The 11,632-nt window shown below is 36.7% G+C and overlaps 1 protein-coding gene and 1 long non-coding RNA gene across 4 annotated transcripts in view; one reads left to right on the top strand and one right to left on the bottom strand.

Annotated features, from left to right (window-relative positions):
- The window catches only part of LOC116252435 (uncharacterized), a 46,501-nt gene extending 36,090 nt beyond the window's left edge, over positions 1-10,411 (top strand). Inside the window, exon 18 of one of the 3 annotated variants that reach the window (XR_007573093.1) lies at positions 10,260-10,411. This is a non-coding gene — a long non-coding RNA (uncharacterized LOC116252435). The other 2 variants (XR_007573094.1, XR_007573095.1) reach the window with 2 other exon arrangements.
- On the bottom strand, positions 8,031-10,531 carry LOC116252434 (uncharacterized). The gene is made up of 3 exons (XM_031626692.2): positions 10,405-10,531; positions 9,071-9,163; positions 8,031-8,821 (listed from the first exon to the last, which is right to left on the bottom strand). The coding sequence occupies exons 1-3, from the start codon at positions 10,481-10,483 to the stop codon at positions 8,628-8,630; spliced, it is 366 nt and encodes a 121-aa protein (XP_031482552.1). The 5' UTR covers positions 10,484-10,531; the 3' UTR covers positions 8,031-8,627.
- Between the last annotated feature and the right edge of the window lie 1,101 nt (positions 10,532-11,632).

Below are 11,632 nucleotides of genomic sequence, written 5' to 3' on the forward strand. Positions count from 1 at the left end.
TTTTTTTTTTTGCTTTTGAAAAATCAGCTGGTTTAGTTGTCAGACATGTAACTTTCAGGGTTTTCATTGGGTTTTAGCATGAACCACCAAACCTTTTTTCAAGATTTCACGTGCATTGGTTTATAACTTTATATTTAACCTCTTATGTACCTTATATATTTGTTAGCAATGATAGTAAGAAATTTGGATTAGAAATTCGTATCGAGAATAAAGATATCATATATGAACAAATACAAATGATTGGAAGTTAAAGTGTGATCCAAAAATCCTGTAACTATCCATCTTGATTTGTAAGGTTTACAGAACCAAAAAAGTCCCAAGGTAAAACCAAATACTACTCTCATTTGATTGAAAAACTGATCAGGGTAAAGGTGCCTAGAGTAATGCAGAGCCCTAACCAGAATATGGTAACCGCATTAATGAGACCTAAAGAAACTTGACTATGGATCCTAGACCTAGACCATACGTGTGTTTGAATTATAATTTTGGAGTTGACTATAAGCTTCTTTATTTAGTTTAAGCTATTGATTAGTTAGCATGAAATGAAACGAACAATTCTTAAAACTGATCAAGAATACTCCAAAAAGTAGATGACGAAGGAAAGATGACGAAGGAAAGAGAGAGAGAGTCCATGAATTCTCCCATCTAACTTTACGAGGTGGTCATTTGTGTGTATGTGTGTGATAAAAAGGGAGTTTGCCAAGGAAAGAATACATAATCAACACGAAACGTTGTTGAATAAATGAGATGAACAATCATCGACACGATATTTAATGGTTGATTTTTGATATATATGTTAGAATTCTATGAATCTTTAATTATACAATCATGAAAACAATTCACTTGAGCTTCTCAACTCCATTTTATTGGGTTTTTCCTCATACTTTCAAGTACCACTTTTTAGGAACGCAACTAACAAAAGCTTCATTCACCTGGACTAAAGACCTTGAGATTGAAGAAGGTCAGGAGTTCAATACCGCCATCGAGTTTTTTGCACTATCTCAGCTTTTTCCTTTCAAACCACCGAATGAACTTAGATGCAAGAGGAGGAAGAGAGAAGTGGGCTGCACGTCCAAGCAAGAGAGAGATGAAAGAAAGCAACAACAAATGACGTTTGCCTCATGTTATCATTATATACTAATCACGATTTAGGGTACATCATAAAATACACAAAATAACAATAAGATTTACAAGTATGCCACCGCCCATGATGTGTTGGGCGTGTGGATGAAATGGATCGGGTCTGGGTGACCTGATCCATATGTACAAACTTAACAGCCCCCCTCAAGTTGTGTATGGGGTTTGATCATGTGCAATTTGTTCTTCAATTGCCAGAAATGGTGCCTTGTGAGTCCCTTGGTAAAAAGATCAGCCACTTGTTCAGACGTGGATATATAAGTGGGAACAATCTCATCTTCCGCAACCTTTTGACGAATGAAGTGTTGATCAATCTCTATATATGCTTAGTGCGATTATGTAGAACAGGATTGAAGACAATCTTGATCGTGCTTTGGTTGTCACAAAATAGAGATGATTGTGCAATGAGAAGAGAAAGTTTCTCAAGTAGATGACGTAACCATGAAGCTTCAGCGGTGCCTGCAGCCATTGCCCTATATTCTGCCTCAGTGCTAGATCTGGCAACTGCACGTTGTTTCCTGCTACTCCAACAAATAAGATTGGAATCAAGGAAGAGACAATAACCAGAAAATGATCGTCTATCGGCTGGATCACTTGCCAAATCTGCATCAGTATAAGTGGAAATGTTGTGGCTATGCAAAACAGTGGACTGTCTTGTGTAGATGAGTCCATCCCCAAGAGTAGTCTTAAGATAACGCAAAATACGTTTGGTAGCATCCATATGCCATTCTGTGGGTGCATGCATAAACTGAGAGACTTGATTCCCAATATATATTATGTCTGGGCGTGTAAAAGTGAGATATTGCAACATGCCAACTATACTTCGATAGAAACTAGTATTTGGGTATGCATCACTCCCATCAGATGCATTTAATTTTGTGTTGAGAACACTAGGTGTATTTATTGGCTTGCAACTTGTCATACCTGCCCTATCCAAAATATCAAGAGTGTATTTATGTTGTGTAAGAGTTAATGTGCCACTTTTTCTATCAAGCTCAACACCCAAAAAATACTATAGTTCGCCGAGATCCTTCATCTTGAATTCTTGTTGCAATACCTCCTTAACATGGGATATATGGCATGAAGGGTTTCCAGTAAGAACTATGCCATCTACATATATAAGTAGCCAAGTAGTAACTTCACCTGAATGATAGATGAATAAGGAATGATCAAGTGAACTTTTGAGGAAACCAACCTGTTGTATATGGAGGGAAAATCTATCGAACCATGAACGAGATGCTTGCTTAAGCCCATAAAGTGATTTTTGTAGTTTGCACACCTATTTGGTTGGATCATTGAAAACATATCCTGGAGATTATTCCATATAAACTTCTTCCTTTAGAAAGCCATGAAGAAAAGCATTTTTAACATCCAACTGATATAAATTCCAACCATATGAGACGACAAGATGATAACTCGGATCGTTCCCATCTTGATGACTGAACTGAAAGTCTCATCATAATCTTCCCCGTACTGCTGAGTGAAGCCTCTAGCCACGAGTCGAGCCTTATATCTATCAATGCTTCCATCAGATTTATACTTGAGTTTGTAAACCTATTTTGAGCCCACTACATTCTTACCATATGGACGAGGAACAATCTTCCATGTTTGACATTCATTTAAGACAGCCATTTCTTCATTCATCGCCTCGATCCAATGTTTGCTTTTGCATGCTTGCTCATAGCATTTTGGTTCCACCTTTTTGTTCAATTTTGTCATGAAGAGCTGAAAATCCAAAGAGAAATTACCATAGCTTACCCATCTATTAATAGGGCGCCGCACACATTCTGATCTACATGGACAAGTAGTGGCAGTTTCTAGGTCAACTGGAACTGATCGTTGATTATACACCATTCCTAAAAACCGATTAGGTGAAGTCATGCTCATGTTGTTGGTCTGAGTAGATGAAGGTATGTTGTCCATCTGAGTGTTTGTGGCTGTCTCTGGCTCATCAATAGTTCTATCACTTTGTGCGTGGTGCAGCTCTTTGGTTTAATATTTCAGCATTCAGCCATGAGTCATATACATCATTTCTAACATTAAGTGTTGCATGTGGCTCCTTTAAACCCTTCAACCTGAGCTCATCAAAAACAACATGTCGTGAAATATGCATGCGTCCAGTTTTTGGATTGTAACAGCGATAGCCTTTATAATTTTCTGCATAACCCACAAATCTACACATGACAGTTTGATCTTGAAACTTATTTCTCAAAGAAACATCAACATGAACATAACAGATGCATCCAAAAACACGTAGCTCATCATAATTTGGTTGTTCTTGATGTAAAATAAAGAATGGAGATTTTCCTTCAAGCATGGATAGTGACAGTCGATTAATAACATGAACAGCAGTATGGAAGGCTTCAATCCATAAAGTCATGGGAACATCTGTGTTATGCATCATACTATGCATCATACTGAGAGCACTTTCAACTATGTGCCTATGTTTTCTTTTATCAATACCATTATGTTGTGATGTGTTAGGACATGAAATCTATCTAGTGATCCCATGATTTAGTAAGTACTCAGTAAATTCATTTGAAATGAACTCACCACCACCATCACATTGAAAATGCACGATATTACTAGAGTATTTGTTTTGAACCAAGGAGTGGACTTGGGTGAACAAGCAGAAAACTTCTTATTTGCTTTTCATGAAGTGGATCTAAGTGTAACAACAATAAGAATCAATGAAGACAATATAATATTTACTCCCGAAAGAGGAAAAAAATAGGAGCAAGCCCCCAAACATCAGAATAAATTGTGTCAAATAACTTCGAAGCTCGCTTATTTATTGATTGAAAAGGAAGAGCATGGCTCTTACAAATATGACAACAAGACTTTGAATGAAAGGCTGACTACAATGTGCTAAACGACCGTGCCAAAGAGATGACATATCATACTCTGTGATATTGACTTCACTATGACTGGGAAAGGATGAATCTGAAACACAAGACTTAGACACTTTTGGAGCTTCTTCAATGACGTACATGTCTCTTTTGCGAACACCCTCAGCGAATGTCTTCTTGGTTCGAGCATCCTTAACATACACAGAAGGAGTAAACTCAACAGAGGAATGAGTATCATGAATAAGCTCTGACACAGAAATGATATTTTTCTTGACATTTAGAACAACAAGAACATTCTTTAAAGGTATTGAGGAATGAGCCATGGATGAGTGTGCATTTCTAATATGTGATATTTTGTGATGAGAACCATTTCCTATGACAACTGAGCCTTTAGCTAAATAAGGAGAGCACTAGAAAGCTTACCTGCGCCACCAGTTACATGAGCTGCAGCACCAGAATCCACATACCATTGTCCTTCCTCATTTTGCTTGAGATTGATTTTAGACAATGCTGTCATTAGAATCTGCTGCACATCAGAGGAAATGTTCGATGCCGCAGTCATGTTCAAAATAGATGACCCTACTGCCTTATTGTCACGTCTGACCTGTTTTCCCTTGTTCTATGGGTTATGCCAACATTCTGACTTCACATGACATCTCTTATTGCAATAAAAACAATTAGGTATCCTTCGTGGTACATCTACCTGTACATTTGTGTTAGGTGTACGAAGGATACCTCTCCCCATCCCTGCCTGTGAGTTCCAAACTCTTGGACGACTTCCTTGTAAAACATGGGTCCCAATGACCAATACATTGTGACCGTCAGAATGAACTAATTCATGTCGTTGTACACAACTTGCTTCATGCTGAAACAATTTTGCTTTCAAGTCTTCAGAAGAGGGAAGAACAGACAATACCTCTAAAGCAGTGCAGAAAACATCAAATTCTGGCTCCAATCCACTCAAAGCCTGTTGTACCTTGTCTTTGTCACTGACTGGATGCCCTATGATGGCAAGCTGATCGCTGATATTTTTTATCTCATGTATATATTCTAAGACTGAACGTGTGCCTCGCTTGATATCCTGAAAGTGCCTCTTGAGTTGTAGAAATCTCGCTTTTGATATTTGAGAATATGTGGTAGCAAGTACATTCCACAACTCAAGTGCTGAAAGAAGATCATCATCAACACACGCCAAAACTTCCTCTGATAGTGTGGAGGTGATATAAGCAACAAAAGATTGATCATGAGCCATCTACATCTCATATCTCATATTCAGGATTGATTTCTGCAATAGTCTCTTGAACTTGCCCTGCAGCATTCTTCACCTCTCGCATAATCCATTCAGGTGGCGCATGTGTGGTGCCATTGAGATGTCCATAGAGACAGTGACTCTTGATAAGCGGGACTATTTGACGTTTCCATGTCAAATAATTGGTATGATTTAGCTTTTGTGAGATGAGTTGGGAGAGGAAATTGGACGACAAGATGCTGGAATTGCGATGGGGATCCATAAATGCAATAATCATAAAATATGGGAAAAATAAAAATTTGAGATTAGGGTTAGGTGGCTGATGGTAGGGCAGATTAGGGCAGACAGTAGGATTAGGGCAGACGGTAGGGTTAGGGTAGATTAAGACAGACGGTAGGATTAGGGCAGATTAGGGTAGACGATAGGATAAAGGGAAGATTATGGCAGAAAATTTGGGGATTAGGGTTAGGGCAGAAATTTGGGGATTATGGTAGAAAATAGAGATTTGAAGATTAGCGCAGAAAAGAAACAAAGATTAGGGCAGAAATTAGAGATTCTTGCCGAACATTCTCAGTGGCAAAACCTGGCTCTGATACCATATAAGATTTTGATATCTAATACCAAAACACGTATTATTTGAAACAAGTATTATTTGAAAAAAACACGTATAATACCTGAGAAATAAGTCAGTCGTATAAAACGGCAATTAGACGCATCTTTTTTAAAAAAACGTCAGAAAATAAAAAAACGTGAAAAAATGCATGTTATACTCATTTTTTTCATCTTTTTTTAATATTTTTTATTTTTTATAATTTTTAGGATTTATTAAATGCTTTTAAGTTTTTTTAAAATTTTGCGGAGATTTTCCTAAGATACAACTTTGCCGTATTATAACCGAGAAATTGTTCGCCATATAATACCCATACACGATATATGTGACAATAGTTCAAAGGGAGAGTGAATGACACTGATTCTAGCTCTATATGTTGGGAAAAATATCTCATATGACACAAACCTATTGGTTGCCTTATATTTCTAGTGGATCTTTTAAGGTTGTCTTCATTTGAAGTAGATTTTTGTGGAAATTGAAGTTCAAGAGTTTCATTGGTGTTTTTCTTCACCAATGTTTTGTTTTCGGTTTCTTCTATGATATGTAATTATGTTTTCGGATACCCCACCATCATTTATATCATTAATATTACTATGATCATACATTTCATCATCAAGTTGGGAGAGATACTTGATTAAAAAAAGAATAATACTTGTTGTTTTGTGGTTCTTTACATTTTTCAAATCTATTTTCTTCTTCATTAAATTTTACGTTTATTAAAGCTATGAGTTTGTCTTTGATTGGATCATAGCATTTCTAGTCTTTTTTTTGTCTCAGAATAACCAATAAAGGCACATGCATTAACCTTTGAACTCAGTTTTGAACTCAGTTTGTTGGTCTTGTCATTTAAGACAAAACATTTGCATCTAAAAGTTCGAAGTATATTGAAATCGAGTTCATATTTAAATAATTTTTCAAAAGGAGTTGTATTCTTTAAAACTTTTAAAGACATTTTATTTATGAGATAAACAGAAGCAAGGGATGCTTCAGCCCAAAAGTTTTTAGGTATATTTTTTGTAATAAGTAAAGTTCTTGTTGTTTCCACTGTGCTATTATTGGCGCTAAAATAGCGCCAATGAAAATACAATAAATTAATGGCTCTAGAAAACGCACGCTACTAAATATTAACACTGGCACTAAAGGAGCTCCCACAATCGAAACTGACTCTGGCATCTAGCGCCCTTTATGGTGCTTTTCGTGCGTCAGATAAAACTTTTAGTGCCACAAACTTTTAACGCCATGAAAAAAGGTAGTGGTGGTCCGGTCAGTGGTGCTCTTTGTGGCATTATTTGTGTGCCATTGATAATGTTCAGTAGTGCTAAAATACCACCAGAAATGCTCGTTTTTCCTGTAGTGTAATATTCATCGATGTGCTCTTGGATCAAAATTTTCTTTGTTTTGATCATTATTTGTTGCATAGCAAAGAGTCGAAAAGGCCATCAAATGTTTAAAAGATAGATTTTTTTTTTCAAATAAAATTTTCAAATGGTGATTTTCCACCTCAAGTGGGAGTGGAAAGATGATTGATTAAGTATGTGGCCATCAGAACACATTCATCTCAAAAATGAATGGGTAGATTTGCTTCAAACCAAAGGGCTCTTGCAACATCAAGGTGTTGGTAGTTCTGTTATATCACACCGTTTTGATATTTCTGTTATATCACACCGTTTTGCTGTAATGTAGCAATGCAATTATGGTGGTGTACGGTTCCTTGTTCCTTGAGAAAGGTTTGCATATTTTGAGAAAAACTCCATGTCATTATCTGATCTTAAATTCTTGATTGGGACCTCAAATTGATTTTTTATCAAAGCAAAAAAAAAAATCATAAGGTGCAACGTCTCAAATTTGTGTCTCATCAAGAAATAATGTGCACCTGTCAATGTGGACTATGCGTAAGGTCCCCAAATGTAGAAATATTACTTGAATCGGATTGCAAACAAGTTTGTTTTGCACGATGACAAACATCACAACTGTACTCTTTATTTAAACCACAATTCAAACAAAAGTATCAATGAATTAGTCTTAAATGAGACTAGAGAGAATAACTAAATCATTTGTGCCAAAGTTCATGAGACGTGGTAACAGCAAAACAGTTTTGTAGAGTTGCTGCCACAAGTTGAAGATTGTAGTCACGTTTTCTTTACCCCGACTAATCGTTATCCTCAACACCAGGATAACACAATGTAAAAAAAAAAAAGGTTACATAACACTTTAATGTTTTGGTAAGTTGATCGACTGAAAGGAGGTTTACTTTGAATGGGGGTATACGAACGACATTATCAAGTGTGAATGACTCGAATGGGACGTCACCAACTTGGTGAACAAGAATAGATTTCTAATAGGTAGGTTAACAGGCTTATGACACGGTTTTAGGTTTTAGAGAATAGAGCTATAGCACAATTGTGTCGACCTACTCCAAAATCAATGATCCAAGAGGCATCTTGAAGTTCAAGGGAGGGGGTGCTACATGGAAAATTGATAGAGGCTGTTTGGTTTCTTGGGAGTGACAGAATTTTATAGTACTCATCCACAGTGAAGGCGGGTGAAACATCCCTGTTACCATTTGGTAATAAACAATATCACTATTATTTTATTTTTTGGAAGATGTACATAACGATTACATAGTATATCAATTTGTATATGACAAACAACAATTCCTCCATTACATGCACAAGACCAATAACTTTGTTACAACGTAAGATGGCATCAGAAGCTAGGAGAAGCAGTAACTCCTCTTCAAGAGTGGAATATATATCAGAAAATGCGTGCAAAGGTAGTAGGATCAATCAGATTGAATTATAATGATCCATCCAATGAGGAGAGACAATTTTCTAGAAAGTAATTCCGGAAAAGAACAATAATGGACAAGTCCTTGCAACCACAAATAGTCACCCATATTAGGCTTTTCATATTCAATCAAGGTGGCAACATCTGCCATCTGCTTTATGTCATGATTGCTGGAGGTTTGCCATTTTTCTGAAAAAAAAAGTGGACCAAGGAATTAACTCCACATTTCTAAGCATGAAAAATTGCTAAACCTTGATTCCTTAAAAATACATACGTCAATCAAAAGACCACACAGATTAAAATAAATCCAGAGATTAGATTTCCTCTTTGGTTTGTTGAAGTCCTGTTAAGTGTTTTTCAAAATTCCATGCCAAAAACATTTTGCAAGCAAATAAAGATTCAATCGTTTCAGCAGTTTTTTGGCATCTTAACTTTCACCTTTATTAGCCTTCATCACCCGAAGCACCAGATGGAAGCCCCTAATCCACCATTCCGATGTACACCACTCATCAGCAAGTTCATTTACTTTCCCTACAAATGAGCAAATGATGGCAAAGCGAACAACACAAATCAAGAATAGGAAATCCATAAGCGCATGTAGCAGGTCTACCAAATTAAACACTTTATCGGATATAGGCGAACAATAGTTGACAACTTGCACCCCAGGTATAGCTCTTGTTCAAGATCTTTAAAAGGCCTAAAAAAATATCTATGCTTCCTCAGTCACCATTTTCTGTTTCATGGTCAGTTTCACCTGCGTAGCTAACAAATGTGCCTAACGTTTCATGCATATCAACGACATTTTGATGTCATGATAAATTCGTTTCTTCAAAATCTGTTGTTGACATATGCTTTCCATAAAAAATCCACTTCGTATAATTTTCACAAACTCACAGTAAATCATGTCATCCTTTACATCTTGTAAGCTCTTAAACTTACAACTGTTACACTTTATACAAGGACATCTAATCTTCTTATTAACTACTGAATTATTTGTTACGGTAAAGTGCACAAACTCGTTAACCCCATTAAGATATTATGTGCTTAACCTAAGCAGGAAATACAGAATTTCGTGAATATGATTATCGTATACAATTAATGACAAAAAACTTGTAAAATTAATTTTTGTAGGCGTCCAACGAACCTGTGCTTGCTAATCCAACTTTTATCAACCATATGGATTGCAGGAATTTCAAGCAGAAACATGTCAATCTACAACAAAAACCTTTTCCCAAGGCAAAATGATCTGAAACCAAACTTCCTACAAGTAGGAACGTGATAATCTACAACAAAACCCTTTTTTATGGTTCCCATTTTGGCCAATTGCATCACTTTTGATGGAATATCAAAATTTCAAGTAGAAGCTATTTGGTGTGTATGTGCATGTATGTGTGTGCGCGCAGAAGGTAGGTCTTAGGAACTAAGGCGCCCATGGGAGACTAAAACATCTTATTCTTTAAACCATATTCTTCTGTTTCATTTCCTTTTCTAATGTGAAAAGCGCCATATAAATCGCCATAAGTTCTCATCCAATTGTAGTACATATATCACACAAATGTGTTTGCTAAAAAACACATCTTTGGGACTGATGGTGCAGTTGAGGAAACTCATTTCCAAACTGCTGCAGGTAGAAAAGATGAACCGAGGAAGGCAGCAGGTACGTGGAAGGTGATCGATTCTAAAAGAGAAAACAGGTTGACGCTTCATCTTCTAGGCGGGAAATAAATTGGCACCAGACACCACCCGAATGAAGTTTTGCATCTGTTGCTAACCTCTCATCTTCCCAGCGAAATCACTCCTGGAACCTTGACGACTGCATCCGATGGGAGTTCCCCATCCAAATTTCTGCATCGAAGGTGGAACATTGAAGCGTAATCTCCACTCTTTGCCGACAGAAGGTCCCGCCAGCTCCTTTATAAGCCCTCTCCCGACGAGAGAACACCTTGTGATATTATTCTTAAAATCATTTCTTTGTCTGTGGAATTGTACAGCGAAAATAAATTATTAACCGTTAACTTGGCTTGTGAAAGGTACGAACCATATTAATGGAACAGAGATGCACAATCTCTTGCTGGATAGGAAATTGATCGTGGCGTCATGTTACCCTCCCAATCTCTTTTAACTAAAGGCAACAATCTAGGGCCTGCTACATGGGACACATTGTGGGAGCACACTTAATTTCCCTGCTATGAAATTTAGGAGAGTACCTTGCAATTGGTCTTCAAGATGCAAATGAATGAAGAGATCACTGAATGTATTAGCATATTTTAGGCAGATGATTAACTTCTTCACCATTTCACATAATGTGTTGTTAAAATGTATGGCCCCTAAATTGCCACAAAGGTATAGGGAATCTAATGCAATCGTCCATTAATCTCTGTATTCAAAAGATAAAAATAATAAATCAACTCAAGCATATGTATGCGTTGACGTCTTCCTAAGTTGTTGAACTGTGTAACTGTACATATGAATATTATTGAGCAGATTTGGATTGACATGCTTGTGATGCTTATGCATTAATGTAAGGATCACCCTGACTTAGACTGGATTTGGGACGAAGTTAAACTAATGTGTTGATAATTTTTGGTTCACAATCTTTTCGGGACAACTACTATCAGGTGAGTCCTAGCAGCTAGAGTCGAAGATGATAAGACAAGCGTGGACAAATCCATATTCGATTTAGTTTACGAACTTTGTGCTTTGAAATTTTGAACTTGATGCAATAAGTGCCCACGACAGGTTATGAACCTTAGTGTTTTGACCAAGCCCTGAAATTGAAGTGAGTTGAGAGAACGTTATATTAATGTTTGATTCGCATGTATTTTAGGAAAAAAACCTCAAAAATTGAGTCAATATAATTGTGAAGCTGCAGAATGAATCTTATTAGTAATTATATCTGCTGTGGTTTACTGGGTCTTAAAATCGAATTGGCAATTGAATATGTCTTCTATTCATATCTTTATTACTAATTTTACTAAACCTCCAACCTTTTGTAGACTG

Source organism: Nymphaea colorata, chromosome 4 (assembly GCF_008831285.2).
Source record: "Nymphaea colorata isolate Beijing-Zhang1983 chromosome 4, ASM883128v2, whole genome shotgun sequence".
In the NCBI taxonomy this organism is placed as follows: Eukaryota; Viridiplantae; Streptophyta; class Magnoliopsida; order Nymphaeales; family Nymphaeaceae; genus Nymphaea; species Nymphaea colorata.